Source organism: Papio anubis, chromosome 13 (assembly GCF_008728515.1).
Source record: "Papio anubis isolate 15944 chromosome 13, Panubis1.0, whole genome shotgun sequence".
Lineage (NCBI taxonomy): Eukaryota > Metazoa > Chordata > Mammalia > Primates > Cercopithecidae > Papio > Papio anubis.
In genome coordinates, this window is record NC_044988.1 from 29,297,592 (window position 1) to 29,316,279 (window position 18,688).

The 18,688-nt window shown below is 42.2% G+C and overlaps 1 protein-coding gene and 1 long non-coding RNA gene across 2 annotated transcripts in view; one reads left to right on the forward strand and one right to left on the reverse strand.

Annotated features, from left to right (window-relative positions):
• The window catches only part of DOCK8 (dedicator of cytokinesis 8), a 239,907-nt gene that overhangs the window by 129,027 nt on the left and 92,192 nt on the right, over nt 1–18,688 (forward strand). The window contains exons 15-18 of the mRNA XM_031654757.1: nt 13,624–13,741; nt 16,121–16,191; nt 17,225–17,363; nt 17,981–18,082. Coding sequence (XP_031510617.1) covers nt 13,624–13,741; nt 16,121–16,191; nt 17,225–17,363; nt 17,981–18,082 — 430 coding nt within the window. The remainder of the gene's footprint in view (nt 1–13,623; nt 13,742–16,120; nt 16,192–17,224; nt 17,364–17,980; nt 18,083–18,688) is intronic.
• Nucleotides 2,221–5,520, reverse strand: LOC116270007. Its single transcript, XR_004177849.1, has 2 exons — nt 5,337–5,520; nt 2,221–3,263 (listed from the first exon to the last, which is right to left on the reverse strand). It is a non-coding gene; the product is annotated as an uncharacterized LOC116270007 (long non-coding RNA).

The following is an 18,688-nucleotide window of genomic DNA, read 5'->3' on the forward strand; positions in this document are numbered from 1 at the left end:
TTTGTATAGGGAGTCATTATAGTATGTCCTTAGACCAGGAGGTCCTGTTGAGGCAGAAATTTTTGAAGTAAAACCATTTTTTTTGAAGGAAACACATATTTAAATATCAAAGAACACTGGACATATACTTTTTTAAATTTATATACTTGTGTTAGTTATCTATTTCTAAACAAAACCTTTGCAGCTCAAAACCACAGTCATTATCTCACAGGTTTATGTAGGTTATGCAGGTGCAGCTGACCTGCTTGGTCTGAGCCTTGGAAAGGCTGCAGTGAGGATGTCAGCCTAGGCTGCCATCACCGCAAGGGTGTCCTGGGGGTGGATCCACTCCCCAGCTCACTCCTGTGGCTGTTGGCAGGATGCAGTTGCTCATGGGTTGTTAGGCTGAGGGCCTCAGTTCCTCACTAGGCCAGAGGCTTCCTTTAGTTCCCTCACATGTTTTCTCATGGGGGCAGCTCACAGCGTAGCAATTGGCTTCATCAGAACAAGCAAGCAGGAGAGTAAGAGACAGAAAGCAAGATAGAGGCCAGGGCCTTTCACAGCCTGACCTCAAGAGCAGTACCTCATCACTTTTGCCCTTTTTTGACAAACGTCCTATTGACTTTTGTCACTACATCAGAAGCAAGTCACTAGGTCTAGCCCACACTCAAAGGGAGAGGATTTCACAGAGCAAGAATATCAGGAAGCAGAATCATTGGTTATTTAATCAGAAGCTGCTGGCACAGTTCTTAACGAAACTATAAAACATTGAATTGAGAGGAATATGGGGGTAGGAGGATGAAAAGGGAAGGCAGGTTAATTCTGTGGATGCTGAGGACAATGTGCCTCATGAAAAGTGTTCCCATCAGACTGGTGTATTTCTTTTTCTTTTTTTTTTTTTTTTTGAGATGGAGTCTTGCACTCGGTTCACTGCAGCCTCCACCTTCCGGGTTCGAGCAATTCCCCTGCCTCAGCTTCCTGAATAGCTGGGATTACAGGCGCATGCCACCACGCCTGGCTGATTTTTTGTATTTTAGTAGAGATAGGGTTTCACCTTGTTGGCCAGGATGGTCTCAATCTCCTGACCCTGTGATCTACCTGCCTTGGCCTCCCAAAGTGCTGGGATTACAGGCATGAGCCACCACGCCCAGCCCAGAATGGTGTATTTCTAGGACATCTACAATGCATCACTCTCTAATAAAAGAAAAATAATAGCCACTTCTTGACAGATACCCAAAGGTATGGAGTCCCTTACTAAACCACACTCCAAAGAAATAAGCCTGCAAAATGGGGGAAAGTTGTTTTCCACCTAGAAAGCAGATTCCCTGCATTTTCTTATTTTCAAATAGTGGGGAGAAACCCTAAGCTGTACATATGACGGAGTGGACTCGTTTCTCCTCTTGCACAGCACCCCCAGCACCTTGTACACCCCATCCCTCCCTAACTCCCAACCACACACTCACCTCCCAAGCGTCTGCAGATCTACATACATATTATCAAGTCTGTACAGAGTACTGAGTGAAATGGTCACTGTAGCTATGGAAAGGTGAGATTTGCAGGCAGTCTGAAATGTCTCTTGCTAAAGTAGTTCCGATCCTTTCCCCATTTAGAATGAAATACATTCTTCGTAAATGATTGTGAGGCAGAAAAAGAAAACCACACTGGAAATAGGATTCTAATAAACCAACATGGGGCTCGAACTGGTGAACACATTTCTGAACCATCCCTATGCAGAAACCACAAGACAAGTAAGAAAAAGAATACCCAGATCACTTAGACCCTTCAAACCACATCCTGGGTTCCAAGGAGAGTGGCTGCGAGTTAGGAAAGATACGTTTATCCAGTGGACCTTTTGACTCTTTTGTCAATCTCAAGTTTAAGAAAAAATTGTAGAGTAAAAAATTTTGGTTTGGGTCCCTTCCCACCTTCCCTTGCTTCGTCACTTTCCTTAAGCCTCTAAGCATCCAGATCTTCCCCACAGCAGTGCTTCCCGGTCAGTGATTACCCTCTCCTCTTTTTATCTCTTTTCTTCACGCGCACCTTCAGTCCATAAATCCAAGCTTTTTGTAAGGAAGGAGGGTGAGTAAACTAATTCATACTAAGGTGAGAGTGAATTATATATAAACCTCTTAATATATTAAATCTACTAAGCAGTGTTTCAGAAGGAAATTTGCTAACATGGACATCTTACTTGAAAAAATTTCAGTTGGTTCAACAAAGTATGGTTTAGAAATCATTTTCTATCAGGATTGGGGAGAGATTTTTTTTTTTCTTAAAGCAGTTAGGTTTCCCCAGCAGATTTTGAACACTTGAATATTTGTGATTCTTTCCTATGGGAATCTGATCTGGATGAGACTGAAGACCTTAAACCCTCTAGCTTTCCCTTTGGGTCTTTTGCTGTCGAAAACTAGTTGGACTTAAACAAGTTAAGTGTGTTTTAAGGATGGCTCCTTTCACCCATTTCTAAAAGCTAGCATTCTTGAGGTTCTGCTTTATTTAGCAGAAGGAATACTGGTTTTCCAATCTCTCACTCAAAAGGAACTTTTACTTATCTCATAAAAAAGAGTGGGATGGAGATTAATGTAATAGAAAAGATATACTACAAATATCATGGCAGCTGTATTTAATCAATTCATGTTCAAAGATAAATTAGTAGTAGTAATAGGAGTTGTGCTGTATAAAATCACCATATCTCATGTTCAAATTGCAGATTATCAGTTGAAAAAGCATGAATTGTTTTCCCCCCGAAAGAAATCTTTTAAAGTGGTACCATAAGAGACATTAAGGCTGGCTATTGTTTTATTTCTCTCTCTCTTTCTGTCATTTGATTTCTGACTTTGAGTGGATTTTTTTAATATTACCAAATCATAGAGAAAGAATATTGGATCATTTATTGTAGAGTTTTTAAACAATTTGATACCATTGTGTTTCTGGCGTCGTAACTGCATTTGCTATTTGGGAGGGGTGTAGAGGTCCCTGATGTTCAGTGTACAATACCAGCATTTATACAAAACATTGCAGCCTGGCCTGTGGAGGACAGGGGTTACTAAGGGGCAAGCTGCTGCTTGCGATAATACCCCCAGTGCCTCCTTCTAATCTTGCACCGTTTCCCAGGGCAGACAGCCTTGTGGGGCTCTGACTGGTGCCCTGGAACATGTTTCACCTTCCATTTTTCTTGCTCTGATTTCTGAAGACAGAATGTTCTCTTCACCCTACACATCAGGAGTTTTCCTTCTGTTTTCATTTTTCACTGGTTCCTTTGTGAATTTGCACTTTGATCTAACCTAAAACATTGGAAACAGGAATAAACACAAATAATGGCATGAGGCCGTGGCCACAGAATGACAAGACAGGACACAGCAAATAAATAGAATGAGAAGGCGCATAAATTTCTATTTATTTATTTACTTCCTTATTTCTTGAGACAGGGTCTCATTCTGTCACCCAGGCTGGAGTGCAGTGGCATGATCATAGCTCACTGCAGCCTTGAACTCCTGGGCTCAAGTGATCCTCCAGCCTCAGCCTTCTGAGTAGCTGGGATTACAGGCACACACCACCATGCCTGGCTAAGTAAAAAAAAAAAAAATTCTTTTGTACAGATGGGGTCTCACTATGTTCCCCAGGCTAGTCTCGAACTCCTGGGCTCAAACAGTCCTCCTGCCTTGACCTCCCAAAGTGCTGGGATTATAGGCCTGAGCCACTGCGCTCAACTCCTTCCCATTCTAAAAAGTGTCTAAGACAGTTATGGAGATTATATAATAAGGTATAAAATTTCTGAGTGAAAGGAAAATGAGAGAGAAATAAATGTAAATGTGTATGCGGTTAATATGTACACAGAATGTTTCGTAAGTCCTTTGACGGTTCCTTTAAAAATCACCTGCAGGCCAGGCACAGTGGCTCATGCCTGTAATCCCAGCAGTTTGGTAGGCTGAGGTGGGCAGATCACTTGAGGTCAGGAGTTCAAGACCAACCTGGCCGACATGGTGAAACCCTGTCTCTACTAAAAATACAAAAATTAGCCAGATGTGGTAGCATGCACCTGTAGTCCCAGCTACTTAGGAGGCTGAAGCAGGAGAATGGCGTGAACCCGGGAAGTGGAGGTTGCAGTGAGCTGAGATCACGCCATTGCACTCCAGCCTGGGTGACAGAGGGAGACTCCATCTCAAAGAGAAACAACAACAACAACAACAACAACAGCAAAAACACCTGCAAATTTGAGCTGCCTAGCAGCCAAGCAAAAAAGGGAATCACAACGATAAGATTCATATGTCTGCCAATTTAAAAACAAATCAGTTCTCTTGGATCAGTGCTTCTCAAACCGGAATGTACATTTGAGACACCTGGTGCATGTTAAAATGTAGGTTCTGATCTAGCAGGTCCATGGTGCATTTCTTTTTTTTTTTTTTTTTTTTTGAGATGGAGTCTCGCTCTGTCACCCAGGCTGGAGTGCAGTGGCCGAATCTCAGCTCACTGCAAGCTCCGCCTCCCAGATTTACGCCATTCTCCTGCCTCAGCCTCCCGAGTAGCTGGGACTACAGGCGTCCGCCACGTCACCCGGCTAGTTTTTTGTATTTTTTTAGTAGAGACGGGTTTCACTGCAGCAACAGGGATGCTCGCATCTCCTGACCTCGGGTGATCTCGCCCGCCTGCCTCCCAGCCGGGATTACAGGCTTGAGCCACCACCGCCTCCATGGTGCATTTCTAACTGACTCCCAGGCAGTGCTATGCTGATGCTGATGCTGACGTTGATGCTGCTACTCCCTGGACCGCCCTTTGAGTAGTAAAAGTTTAGCTCACTCAAACAAAACCTCATAGTTTGTTTGGAGTAACATCCCTTTAGCTCTTTAGCCCTTGTAAATATTATAAGACTACATTACAATAAAGTTCTGGTGAGTCTAATTGTTGACCAGAGAGATTGTTTACTTCAGAGCACCTGGATTTGAATCGTGCTATGCCACCTGCTGCTGTCTTACCTGGTACAAGTTAATGCATTCTCCTCGCATCTCAGTTTAATCATTTTCTGAATGAGACTAACAGTAGTACCTGTCATAGATGCTTGTCACAGTGCCTTCATAGAGTAAGAATGAAATAATGTTAGCTATTTTTTATTGTTACATTTAAAATAGGTTTTGCTGGCAGTGAAATATGAATGATAAATTAAAAAATCATCTCCTCAACTCTTTTCCTTTCATACTTAAAATAATGTATCTAGATTTGCAATTTCATTCTGAATCCTTGAATAAAAGACACCAGATAATCAGAAGATATTACTGACATTAGTAGGCATTTGAAGTTCACTTTTAGTGGATGGAATCAACTGTTTGGCTGTAACAAATCATTATGGTATGCGCACCAACCTTTTCCGGTAGTTTTTGAATGCCAGCATCTTTGTTCATGCAGTTGGCTTTGCTGCATTTCCACTTCAGTAAATAGGTCATCAATTTCTTGGCTCTGTCTTTGCAAAAATAATAAATAAAATAAAATAAAAACTACAGAGGGTGAATTTTAAAACACAAATAAAGAAAAAGAAATTACTTTGAAATTGCCAAAATTATTAGCTTATAGATTGTCAGGAAAAAAAAACAGAGCTTTTTATTTATAAATCTGGTTCAGTGGTGGTATATCAGAATTGCATGTTGCTAGTAGTTTGCTATCAATCCAATGCTTGTGTTTCAAGCTATTAAAGAATGAATAAAATAGGCCAGGTACGGTGGCTAATGCCTGTAATCCCAACATTTTGGGAGGCCAAGGTGGGCGGATCACTTGAGGTCAGGAGTTCAAGACCAGCCTGGTCAACATGGTGAAACCCTGTCTCTACTAAAAATATAAAAATTAGCCAGGCCTGGTGGTGTGCTCCTGCAGTCCCAGCTACTTGGGAGGCTGAAGCAGGAGAATTGCTTGAAGCTGGGAGGTGGAGGTTGCAGTTAGCCGAGATCACGCTACTGCACTCCAGCCTGGGCAACAGAGCAAGACTCCATCTCAAAAAAAAAAAAAAAAGAATAAAATAGAAACACCGATTTTTTTGATATTTTATACCTTCCCCCAAATATCCATACCCAAGGCATTTTTAAGATTTCCCTAAGCTGGAAGCAGCAGACCACATGTTATTTAAAACATATTAAGATGTACCTACTGCCTCCTGTATTATGTATATTTTCTATATAATTTTATAACAATCTGCAAAGTAGCAGGAAAAAACTTTCGCCTTCAGATTAAACTCAGAAGAGTTGCCATTGGCTAACTGAAAACCTTTGTATTTGATAAGCATTTAATTAAAAATTTATTAATTTTGGTTTTGAGGTTTTACTTTTCATATTTTTAGAACCAATAACTTTTTGTGGAATCCTAAGTTGTTCATCGATCCTAGGTGCAGTGTTTGTCATCCTGAGAGCTTAAATGGCCCTGCCAAAACCTCAACCTCAGCTCAGAGTAGGAAATTGTCAAATACTCAGTAACTGGTAAGCAAATGGATTTCAGTCACTAAATGGAACTGGGGGAATGGAGGCTTGGGCTTGTAATCTTAGCACTTTGGGAGGCCCAGGCATGAGGACCACTTGAGCCCACGAGTTCGAGACCAGCCTGGGTAACATGGGAAGATTTCACCTCTACAAAAAGCAAAAAAAAAAAATTAGTCAGGCATTGTGGTGGCTTGCACCTGTAGTCCCAGAAACTTAGGAGGCTGAGGTGGAGGATTGCTTGAGCCCAGAAAGTTGAGGCTGCGGTGAGCTGTGATCACGCCACTGCACTCTAGCCCAAGCAAAAGAGCATAGACTCTATCTGCAAAAAAAAAAAAAAAGAGGCTGTGAGAGAGGAAGGCAGGGGAATGTTAATCAGAGAGATATATAGAGTCTGGGAGAGACTGAAAGAGAGGCAGAGAGAAATACACAAATTAAAGACACAGACTGAGAGAAATGGAAAAATGAAGAGAGGATCTCGGAGAGATTGATTGACTTCCCAGGTAACATACAATATCTCACAATCCTGCAGAGTGTTTAAAGTTGCATTTTAAAAGGCACTCAGTTGGTTCACACAATCCTGGTAAGAAGATCATCTTAATTAGTATCATATTTTGTAGTTTTCAAAGCAGTTCTTAGGCATCATTGCATTTCAGAATTGGCTCTAGCCCTTTTATTACAGGTGATGAAATTGACTTGTTCACCTTACATTTGTAGAGCATTTTGCAATTTTTTGAAGGACATTTCCACCCATTATCTAATCACAAGTCTCCATAAATCCCATCTCCCCTGGTATAAAAGCAACTTAAATTACAGGTGCTACTGAGATTCACAATGCAGCCCACAAAATCAGCAAATATTTTTTCTTTGTTTCCTCCTTTTTTAAAAAAGGTGTATATTTGACATTACTACTTTGTTTTGGCCTGCATATTGAAATAACAAAAATAAAACCAAAATTGACACCAATTTTATTTCAAAATAAAATCTACTTTTTTCACTTTCCCACATCATCTTCTAGCTGCTAGCCTTCATGCATATTCAATTTTTGCATATTTACAGCCCTGTCAAAGATAAAATTTTATTTTCTGCATTTTCACTCAACATTATACACTGAGTATTGGCTCATCTCAGTCCCACTTTCAAAGAGATACCCAGGAAATAGAAGCAACAAGGGTTATTCGACCTTAAACAACTACCGATGATACTCTGGCTCTCTTTGGGATTTTTAAGGCCCTGTAAGTAAAATATTATCAGATTACAGAAGGCTTGGGATTCTGGCTTTATCACATGACTGATTGGTCCTCCATGTTCTCCTTGGCAGATGTGGGAATCAGTGACACAATGTTTTTTACTCAAAACATGGTTTAGCTTACCATCACCAGGAATGGCCAATGCATATACATTCGCACTGTGAAGGTTTATTTGCACCTCCACTCTTCTTAACCAGGCTTTTTCACAGAAGAAATAACCCCAACTTCATGAACCCTATTCCCATGACCTATTTGCCAATCTGTTAAAATAATGGCCAACTCAAATGATCAGTAATGATTGACTCACCATGACATCATCCATCACCTTTGTCACTGGAAGCCCATTTGCCTTGAAGAGTGCTGCATCTTCCGACTTTGCTCCAGCAACTTCAGCTCCTCATTAAATCCCTCCCTGTAGGTCATCCCTGCAACCAGTTGACACTGGAGCTCAGCAGCCTGCTGAGGGGGGCCTTCACCCCTCTTGTTGAGCTGCTCCTCTCTCCTCTCAAAGCCCTCTTTCCTTCTCTCCTGCTGGCTGACCTAGAAGCTCAGCTAAAGAGGTGTTCGAGGTGTCCAGTTGCTTAAACAGGTGGCCCGTGTGCTTTTTGCTGTAACTCACTTGCTCCTTGAGCTCAGCTCCAAGCTGTAGAAGACCATGGGAGAGCACATTGATGTCATCTGGGGAATAAGTAACAGGGTCAGGTTTCTCTGTTTGTTTCCTTGCACCAGATAAAGAGTAGGATAAACTTGGGAGAAGCCAAAGTGATGTTTTTGCATTGTGGCTTTGAATGATTTCCAGGTCCCTTGGTTAACCTATTCTCAGCAAAGGAAATAGAAGATGGTCCCAAGATGGTAAGAGCAGAGTGTTTGGCTAAAAATTTGATCTAAAAATGACCAGATTCCACAGATTAACCCCAGAGCTGCTCAATTACAGCAGTTTAAAAATAAGTTGAGGGCTCGTTGCTAAATCAGTGGAAAGAATTTGGAGTTTCCAAAATAGTTTGTAATCAAGAAAAGCCATCTGACAGGGCCTTGGAGGGGAAATTGCTGATGAATAGCAAATGCCCAGTTCTCTATGTGGTGATATATGTGACTGAAGAAAACCGCTTTTGTCCACATTTGGAGAAAGATAAGATTATACTAAATGCCTAGCACAGACACTGGACCTTCAGTTACTTAGAAAACTTTCAAAATAACTTTGCCATAACAAGTGGCAAATTATTAAGGTCATGGGCTGTCCTCTCAAAAATACTTAGATAACATGATTCTCTGGCTAGTATGAGACGCTTAATTGATCACATATGAAGCATATGAGCCTGTTTATCAGTTCGTTAATAATTATTCTTATCTGGCTTGGACTCCGGGTTACTGGCCACGCAGGCAGATCTTCCCTCCCAAAAGAAAACATTATAATTCTTTTGTATTCATTTCTTTAAAAGCATGCAGATTTAACAAAACATATTACTTAGCACTCTTACTGATTTAGAAATACGATGACCCTTAGGAAATGCATCTCCTTAAAAGAAATTCCAGGCAAACTCATTTACCCTTCCTGGGAGTTAGTTTCCTGGCCTTCAAAAAATGGGATGTTGGACCAAATTATCTTGAGTTTCCTTCCAGCTGTGTGCTCGGTGGGGAGTGCTGGCAATGTGGAGCAGGACACTGAATATCTGTGGTGGTGATGTTCGGATACAGGGGTGAGCAACCCCTTTGGAAGCAATGGGCAAAATTGCTGAGCAGTGGGGGGGGTGCACGGGAATGGGTGGTGGTGCCCTGGTATTGGAGTGTAAGAGACGAGTGTGGTGAGAGCAGTCTGGCAGGGCTACTACTGTTACGATTTACACAGTCCCTTTCATCCAGCTACTTCAAAGCACCTTCACAAACTTTGGCTCATTATGCCTTCAAACACAGCATTCAAGAAAGGTTGATTGGCATCTTTTAATTAATTCAAAGATGATGAAGCTAAGCATTACAGAATATAAAGGGATTCTTCCAAAAGTATGCTGCACTGTAGAGGGGCAAGATATATCAAGTGTTCACCACAGCTTTCTAACTGAAACAAGGAAATAACCTAAACACTTATTTTTAGAGGAGACCAGTGTAAATTATGGCATATTCACAACATGCAATGATATGCACCCATTAAAATCATGTTTATTGAAAACAGTCACATTGGGGAAATGGTCATAACTGAACAATATTTGGTGGCGTAAGAAAAGATAAAGCTTTGTACATACAGTATGACAAAAATGTTTAATGTGGCCGGGCATAGTGACTTACGCCTATAATTCCAGTACTGTGGGAGGCCAAGGCAGGAGTATCACTGAAGGCCAGGAGTTCAAGACCAGCCTGGGCACCATAGTGAGACCCTGTCTCTACAAAAAATTTAAAAATTACCCAGGTGTCCTGATGCATGCCTACTATTGTAGCTACTTGGGCGGCTGAGGCTGGAGGATCACTGGAGCCCAGGAGGTCAAGGCTGCAGTAAGCCGTGATCACACCACTGCACTCTAGCCTGGACAACAGAGTGAGATCCTGTCCTGTCTCAAAAATTGGAAAAAAAAAAAAAGTTTCATGTGTAGAGGGGAAAAGGCTAAATGGAAATGTGTTAAAGTCTTAACAGTGATCCTCCTCAGTGCAGTGGTATAGTGGGTGGTTGCTATGCTTTTCTTTATACTTTTATGTACTTCTAAGTTATGCAAGGTTAAAAAAAATGGGCACACATGACTTTCATAATCATCTCTGAATATGATAATCATATGATTATGAAAGAGGGAGTGTGTATGTGAAAGTGGAATGGACCAATTAAATAGAATGGTAGGGAAGACCTCAGAAGATATGACATATGAGCTAACTCCAAAGATGAGAAGAACCAGTCATTTAGTGAATGGAGAAGCACTCTGGGGAACAGAGGCATGAAGGAAGGAAGAAGTTTGGAATGTTCTAGGTTTTGAAAAAAGGCCAGCATGGGAGAATGGTGAGAGAGAAGGTCAGAGCCATTGCCAAGGGCAAGGTCATGTAGGACCCGTGATAAAAAGTTTGGGAAACCCTTGTAGGGGCCTGACATAATTTATTTTACATTTTTGAAAGATCCTTCTGACCAATATATGAAGAACATTGTAAGAGGCAAGTGTAGAAGCCAAGATCTATTGAGAAGGCGTTGCAGGGGTCCAGGTGAGAATGAGGGTGGTTCGGAGTGGAGAGACAGGGACAAGGTAGGTTGGAGTGTGGGTCTGACTTGCTAGCCGTGTGGAGGAAATAATTATCATAATAACTATCACTTATGTTTTTAGAGGGCCATGTAACTGCAGGATGTTTTCAATGTTCACATTTATAGGTTTACAGACTTTGTACTTGATAAGGTACAGAAGTAAATCATTTGTCGTAAATCATGCGTTTAGAAGCATATGCCATGCTTCTATTATAGTAATGATAATAATAGAAGTCTACTGCTAGTCATAAAACTTATCTGTTCAGAGAAGGCTTTTTTTTTCTTTTTTCCAAAGAAGTCTTCTAGGTTTCAGTTGTTGCTCATTAATGGTCACCACAGCCCTTTGAGGTCGGCACAATTATGCTTTGGATAAGCTTTGGAAAAGCTAAGTAACTTGCCAAAGGCCATGCAGCTAACAGAAGCAAAAGCAGAATTCGAATCTCAGCTCTCTGCCTCCAGAGGGAACACCTTTTACCCCTCTCTGATACGACCGCTCCACAGACATTAGCTCTGCTTTTTTGATTGGTGGCAGTGGAGATGAACAGAAGTGAACAGTAAGCAGAGAGGGGTCTGCACCCCACACACATCCCTGCACCCCAACTGTAAACTGCCATCATCATTTACTGTATCCACGTCCACTCCTGACAGCATCAGCGGCTCAGTCGTATCCACCTGCATCAGGGTTTTAGGCTGCCTCAGTTTAGACAGAGTAAGATTTGGGAAGTGCTGCTAAGGCAGCCAATGGTTGAGTAGAAACAGCACTGTACTGGATCTCTACCTGCTCTGTGGCTCATTCACCATGTGTCTCATCTTTAAAAGTTAGGGCTCAGTCTAGGTGCCTCCTGGCCTGAGCACCCCAGAATTCTATGCTAATCCCTTTAGTGTGACATGGCCTGTCGTCTACTTTTCTGGGAAGACCATCTACACCTCACTGATATTTGAAGCTCATTGAGTATTGTCATATATCAACCCAGAAAGTCACAGGGTACAGCAGCTCAGACTCGCTCCCAGCACCAGGCCACCCCTATTCTGCCTCTGGGGAGTCACCCAAAATAGAGAGATGGGGGTAAAATAAGACCTAGGAATGCTATTTATTTGCCTCCACGGTCTTTGAACTTGCACATCCAATGTAACGGCTCCTGTGTGTTCTTGATTGTTCCAATTATCATTTTTCCTCTCGAATACCTGAGAGCATTCACTATTTTGCAAGAGATTTGAGTAGAGAATCCCTGTGCCCTAACTTTTTCCTTGATGTGGGATGTTCTTCTGTAACTAAGTAAGTTTATCTCGACGTTTCCCCCAGGTAATTTCTCAGAATGTTAAATTCATAAAATGTGCCATGAAAGGATAAATAAATGGAAGGAGTTCTGAGGTCAAAACATTTGGGGAAAGAAGAGTCTTTCTCCTTCTAAGGCATTCTCAGTGCATAGTAACCTGTTTATCTCGCTTCGCCCTGGTCTTTCCCAACCACTTTTGCTTAACCCCCCACCTTCCCCACACACTTGTTAACACTTTGCAGAACACTAAGGCTCTGTGAGATGGGCTGGGAAATGCAGGTTGACATGCCACTGTTAACACCTAGACAATTAAGGCAAACTTGTCCCTGAGAGATGTCAGGATAGCACAGTGTGAAAAGGCCATGCTTATCAGGGCTCTTATCTGAGAGAATACAGTGGTTACAAGCATGACTCTGGAACTAGACAGTCTGGGTTCAATTCCCAGCTCTGCCATTTAGTTATATAATAGGGGGTGTCTTACCTAACATCTCTGTATCTCGTTTGTTCCTCACTTGTGACATGGGGATGATGACAATGATAATAGTACCTACCTATAGGATAGCTATGAGAATTAAACAAATTAATAAATATGAAGTATTTGGAACATTGGCCTGACTCAGGATAAGGCCTGTTTAAATGTTAGTATCATTATTGTTTCTTCAAGCCAGGAATATACTTCATCAGTTATGTATACACTCATTCCTTCATTCAACAAATAGTTACTTAGTACTACTATGTCCCAGGCACTATTCTAGCCGTTGGAGATACATCAGTGAATCAGAAACATCAGAGAAAAACCCCTGGCCTTGTGGAACTTACATTTTAGTGGAACCTACTACTAATAATGCAAATAGAAAGAAAAATATATGCAAGTTACCCAGGCACTGGGTAGCCTAGTGCCTGTCCTATAGTTGTCAAATGGATGGATATATTATTCATATTGTTGTTGTTATACAGTAATTGGAGGTTTGAGCTGTCATCTTAAATAAGAACAGAAAGCTAAGCCAATACGAGTGCCATGCCAGTAAGAAAAGGAAACTGCTACATAAAGATTAGGAAGGAAAAAAGAGAAGAATAACATTAGGCCATCATCTATGGCCATGAGTTTTATTTAAAACGAGCTGGACCTTTTTTGCTTTCTTTATGTGTGTATCAGAGATACAATTACCTCTAGGCAGATTTCCACATTCCAAGACATTAAGACTTTCTAAGCTGCAGCAGACACGTCTTTACTTGTAGCGAAACAGAGAGCGATGGAGGTTATTTTCAGATGACTGTAGCTAAAGAGGAAGAATCAAATAATTCACTCCCTCCAATAATAATTCACTTCTTAGAGGAAAAACTTCTTTAGAAAAAGCACCCCATGAATGGAAGTCTCAGCATTCACTGAAGAACTTGGTTAAAATAAATTCTAGACCCTCTTCATTGATTCTGTATCTCTTCTTTTCCAGAAATCTTCTCTATGTCTACCCACAGAGGCTGAACTTTGTTAACAAACTAGCATCAGCCCGGAACATTACAATAAAGATCCAGTTTATGTGTGGAGAAGATGCCAGCAGCGCGATGCCGGTAAGGAGGGAAATGAACATTTGCCTCAAATCAGGGTGGGCTGCACACCCATCAATTCACAGGAACCAAGTCCAGGACTCATCAGTGTACAGAGTCCGTCTATTGCAGGCCAACACTGCTCAGCATGTGCAAGGGCTTCTGTGCCCAGGATATCGATGGGGAAACAGGGTCAGTCTTACCTGACAATCTCTTTCTCAACTTACTCTGTAGTGAACTTGGAACATACAGATCATTTTAGAGGATTAAAAAAAATCATAAAGTCTTTCCATACCGCCCATAGGACTACCCCACTCTAAAGGCATACAAAGTAAAGAGATGGCTCAACATGTGCACCATGTTTGCTCAGTGTCTTCCGTGCACACACTGTACACACTGTGTTGTACGCACACTGTGTTACACACTTACCCAAGCCTCGGACCACAGTGCTAATAAATACAAAGTACTGCCTAGTAATTATAAACACACGCCACCTCCACACCTTCTAGGAGTGGATCTTTGTCCTGAGGCAAAATATAAATCAAATTTTATATATATATGTATATATAGGTGTATGTAAATGGAGTGAGCGCCAAGGAACTTAAAATACCAGAATTTATACTTTTTAAACCATCTCCTACTAAGTGAGATGGTGGTTAGCTATTACTATTTCCCTTCAGTCATAGAATTCAGTTAATATAACTTTCTTTCTTTTTTTCTTTTTTTTTGAGACGGAGTTTCACTCTTTTTGCCCAGGCTGGAGTGCAATGGCTGCAACCTCCGCCTCCCAAGTTCAAGCGATTCTCCTTCCTCAGCCTTCCAAGTAGCTGGGATTACAGACACGTGCCACCACACCCAGCTAATTTTGTATTTTTAGTAGAGATGGGGTTTCACCATGTTGGCCAGGGTGGTCTCATACTCCTGACCTCAGCTGATCCACACGCCTCGGCCTCCTAAAGTACTGGGATTATAGGCGTGAGCCACCGCACTCAGTTAATATGCCTTTCTAAAAAAGAAAAAGAAAAAGAAAAAGAAAAAAGAAAAAACCGGCCAGGCGCGGTGGCTCAAGCCTGTAATCCCAGCACTTTGGGAGGCCAAGGCGGGTGGATCACAAGGTCAGGAGATTGAGACTATCCTGGCTAACATGGTGAAACCCCGTCTCTACTAAAAATACAAAAAACTAGCCGGGCGAGGTGGCGGGTGCCTGTAGCCCCAGCTATTCGGGAGGCTGTGGCAGAGAATGGCGTAAACCCGGGAGGCGGAATTTGCAGTGAGCCGAGATCGCGCCACTGCACTCCAGCCTGGGAGACACAGCGAGACTCCGTCTCAAAAAAAAAAAGAAAAAAACCTTTCTCCTGATGTCCCACCTGTCTTCCCAATGCAAGGTGTCTTGAGACAGTGGTGAGGTCCTCTTAGTCCTCTCTGCTCAGACCCCTGGCATGACGCTGCCAGGAGTACCCAGTATGCTTGTGCAGATCCTGTGGCAGCCAGGATGCCCAGCCAAGGGTGACTGTGGGCTAAAATCCAGTCTGTTCTTCATTCACTGAACCCTGGGTTCTGGTGTTGGGATTACTGCATCTAGAGGAAAGAGCTTTTTTCTCTGCACAAAGGTAAGTGCACTTGTTCGTAATGCATCCTAAATGCTGCTTCAGGCCCAAGGAGGTATCTTTTTTCTAAATGGCACACATGTGGATAAGGCAGTGGAGATTCAAATCACCTAAGTGACTAGGTCTATATGTTTGGAGAGAGAAGAACCTGGACCGGGGATTTCTCACTCAAGGCGAAAGTATGTAACTTTGGCCTGTTGGATAGACCTCTAGGCAGTGAGGCAGAGTGGAGAGAGTACTGGTTTTATAATCTCACAAACCTGTGGCCCTTGGTCACTAATATAGCCCCTTGGAACCTCGTTTCACCCTTCATATCCAGTTCCTCTGCACTGTGTGCTCGGGCCAGTTGTAGACCCAGCACTTTTTTTTTTTTTTTCTTTTTGAGACAGGATCTCACTCTGTTGCCCAGGCTGGAGTGCAATGGTGCAATCTCAGCTTACTGCAACCTCTGCCTCCTAGGCTCAAGCGATCCTCCTGCCTCAGCCCCCCGAGTAGCAGGGACTATATGCATGTGCCACCATGCCTGGCTAAATTTTGTATTTTTTTTTTTTTTTGAGATGAGGCTTCGCCATGTTGCCAGGCTGGTCTCCAACTCCTGGGCTCAAGCCATTCTCCCACGCCGACCTCCCAGAGTGCTGAGATTGCAGGTGTGAGCCACTGCTCCTGGCCAACCCAGCACTCTTAATTGTACAAAATGCAGCTCTTTGATACCAGAACATCCTGTTGGCCTGATGATAGTCAATTTGATGTACCCAAATGTTACTGATAATTTGATCCTTTCTATACTGGTGAACAGGTCATCTTTGGAAAGTCCAGCGGGCCTGAATTTCTGCAGGAAGTGTACACAGCCGTTACATACCATAATAAGTAAGTCTATTTCAGCATTCTCAATATACGCCAAGATGCTTTCATCATCTCCTGGTTTTTCCAAGTCCCCTGGGTGGTTCCTCGTAACTATTTGTATAATTCAGGAACTGAGGGGCAAAGGAAATCCATGCCATTAACCAAGACTGAGAGAAGAACGTGTCTTCAAGAATCCAATATAGTTTTGACTTTTCTGGAAGCTTCTATTCTAGTATGATGCAAAGAGGCTGTATTACGTTAATTAAGGAAACACATTTCCTAACTTGCTTTGAGACAGTGGAGGGGGCCAGAAGCACAGTCCAGCCCCGCTTGCCCTGTGTCCCTGTCCGCTCCACTTGACACCTGCCCCACTGCCTGCCTAGGCTGACCAAAGGAGAAATGGAACACTCATTATTCCACTGGCAAATGGAGTCATGGGATAATGCCTACACTGTTATTCATGTTCCACAGGGAAGGGAGGGACATCTGCACAGTGTCAGACAGAATTGGATTTGATAACCTGGGCCTATTTAAGTCCTTCATTTAAGCATGTTCTGGGGTTGGGATGAGGACTAAGTGAGGTAATGTACATGAAACCCTCGTAAGCATCTAGGGCTTCATAATTCAATTAAATCAGGTTCCTTTTTCCTCCTGCCTCATTCATTTGTTTCTACTCTTTGATGAGTGCAGCCAGGTGCTAGGCTCTGTTCCTTGGGTAGAGATGGAAAAGGAGGTCACAGCAGGAGTCCAGACCTCATCCTTTCTTCAAATTAAGTTGTTGGAATTTTCCATTGTGTGTGGGGGAGTTTTTGTTTGTTTGTTTGTTTTTGTTTTTTCCTGACAAAGCCTTTAGTTCATGAACAGTTTTATGTAAGGGAAGTGTATCTAATAACATAAGCTTGGTCTCAGGGACTTCCAGCTTCAGAGCAGAGTAATGTAAAATGAGAAGCAAAACACCAGGCAAATTCTGAGGAGCAAAGGGGCTGTGGCGTTTTACAATCAGAGAAGTCATCATTCTTGCTAAAAGTTATTTGTGTATAATGTGCTTTTGAAACAGGTCTCCTGACTTCTATGAAGAAGTGAAAATTAAGCTCCCCGCTAAGCTCACAGTAAATCACCACCTCCTGTTCACCTTTTACCATATCAGCTGTCAGCAAAAGCAAGGAGCCTCCGTGGAAACTCTCCTGGGATATTCAGTGAGTTGTTTCCAGCCTGCTGACTCACACTGCAGTTTTTGGTGCATCTGAGGTCCCTGCAGAGATAAACAACCAAATTCTATTCACTTGATTTTTTCCTGTCAGAAGTAGCAAAACATGCTAAGCCACATTATAGCAAGAGACAGAAATGATTTGCCTTAGCAAATGTCAAATTTCAGGAATGGAAAGCTAGTGGGTGGCAGATGTTGAAAGAATACTCATTTGTTTTTTAAAAAGCGTTGCAGTGTTCACTATTTCCAAATTTAATATCCATGCTTCACATATAGAACTAGCTTTGCCCCCAAGAAGAAACAATTTTTTCCTTAAAAAATATAACAGGTAAAATAAACATTGATGTTGTTCAGACACACACAAACATTGGCTACAGAGAAAAATGCTACTGCTTTAGCTCCGAAAGCAATAAATCATCAATATTACCATTTCAGGAGCTCTCAGAGATTTAAAATGCAAAGAACTGGACAGAAATTACTGCCAAAAAGAGTACTGGTCAATATCTAATCATTGTTTAGTTGCATTTGATTATTGCAAGCTAGATAAATTGCCAGAATTATATGCTGTAATAAATACCACGTTATTATTTACATCATCTGTTTCAGTGGCTGCCAATACTCTTAAATGAACGTCTTCAAACTGGATCCTACTGTCTCCCAGTTGCCTTGGAAAAATTGCCACCCAACTACTCCATGCATTCTGCTGAGGTAATTGGCAAGCTGGCCATCAGCTGTTTCTTGTCCAGCCGTAGTCTTGGACCACCTTCCCAGACCCACTTCTCATTCCCATGTGGCCAAGGATGCTCATTGTGTTCTCTGGAGCACACCATGTTTTCAGAGAGCACATTGTTCTGATAGGATGGGAGGAATAACTGACTGTGAAACCTCATTCTTTTAAATGTCACCAAATCAGAATGTTTAGTAGATGCAACCTACATCGAAGGCAGCATTACCTTGCATTATCTACCACAGAGGGATTCCCAGAGTAATGTGTTCTAGAAGAGGAGGCAAACTAAGGCCAATCATAATGAACAACCGCTCCCATCAAGGATCCTTATAAAAGGTTCCCAGGCCAGACTCCATCCGTTTCTTTCTTGGGTCAGTTGTCACAGCTCTCCAATAGATACCAAGGTATTTATTCCCCTAACAATCCTAATGCCAATTGCCTTACCCACTTCCTGTTTCTGGCACTTCCTCTTGCCCATGCACTCTGCTGCACTGCACCCATTTAAAGGGAAGCCCAGGCAGATCACCTGAGGTCAAGAGGTCAAGACCAGCCTGGCCCAACGTGGCGAAACCCCATCTCCACTAAAA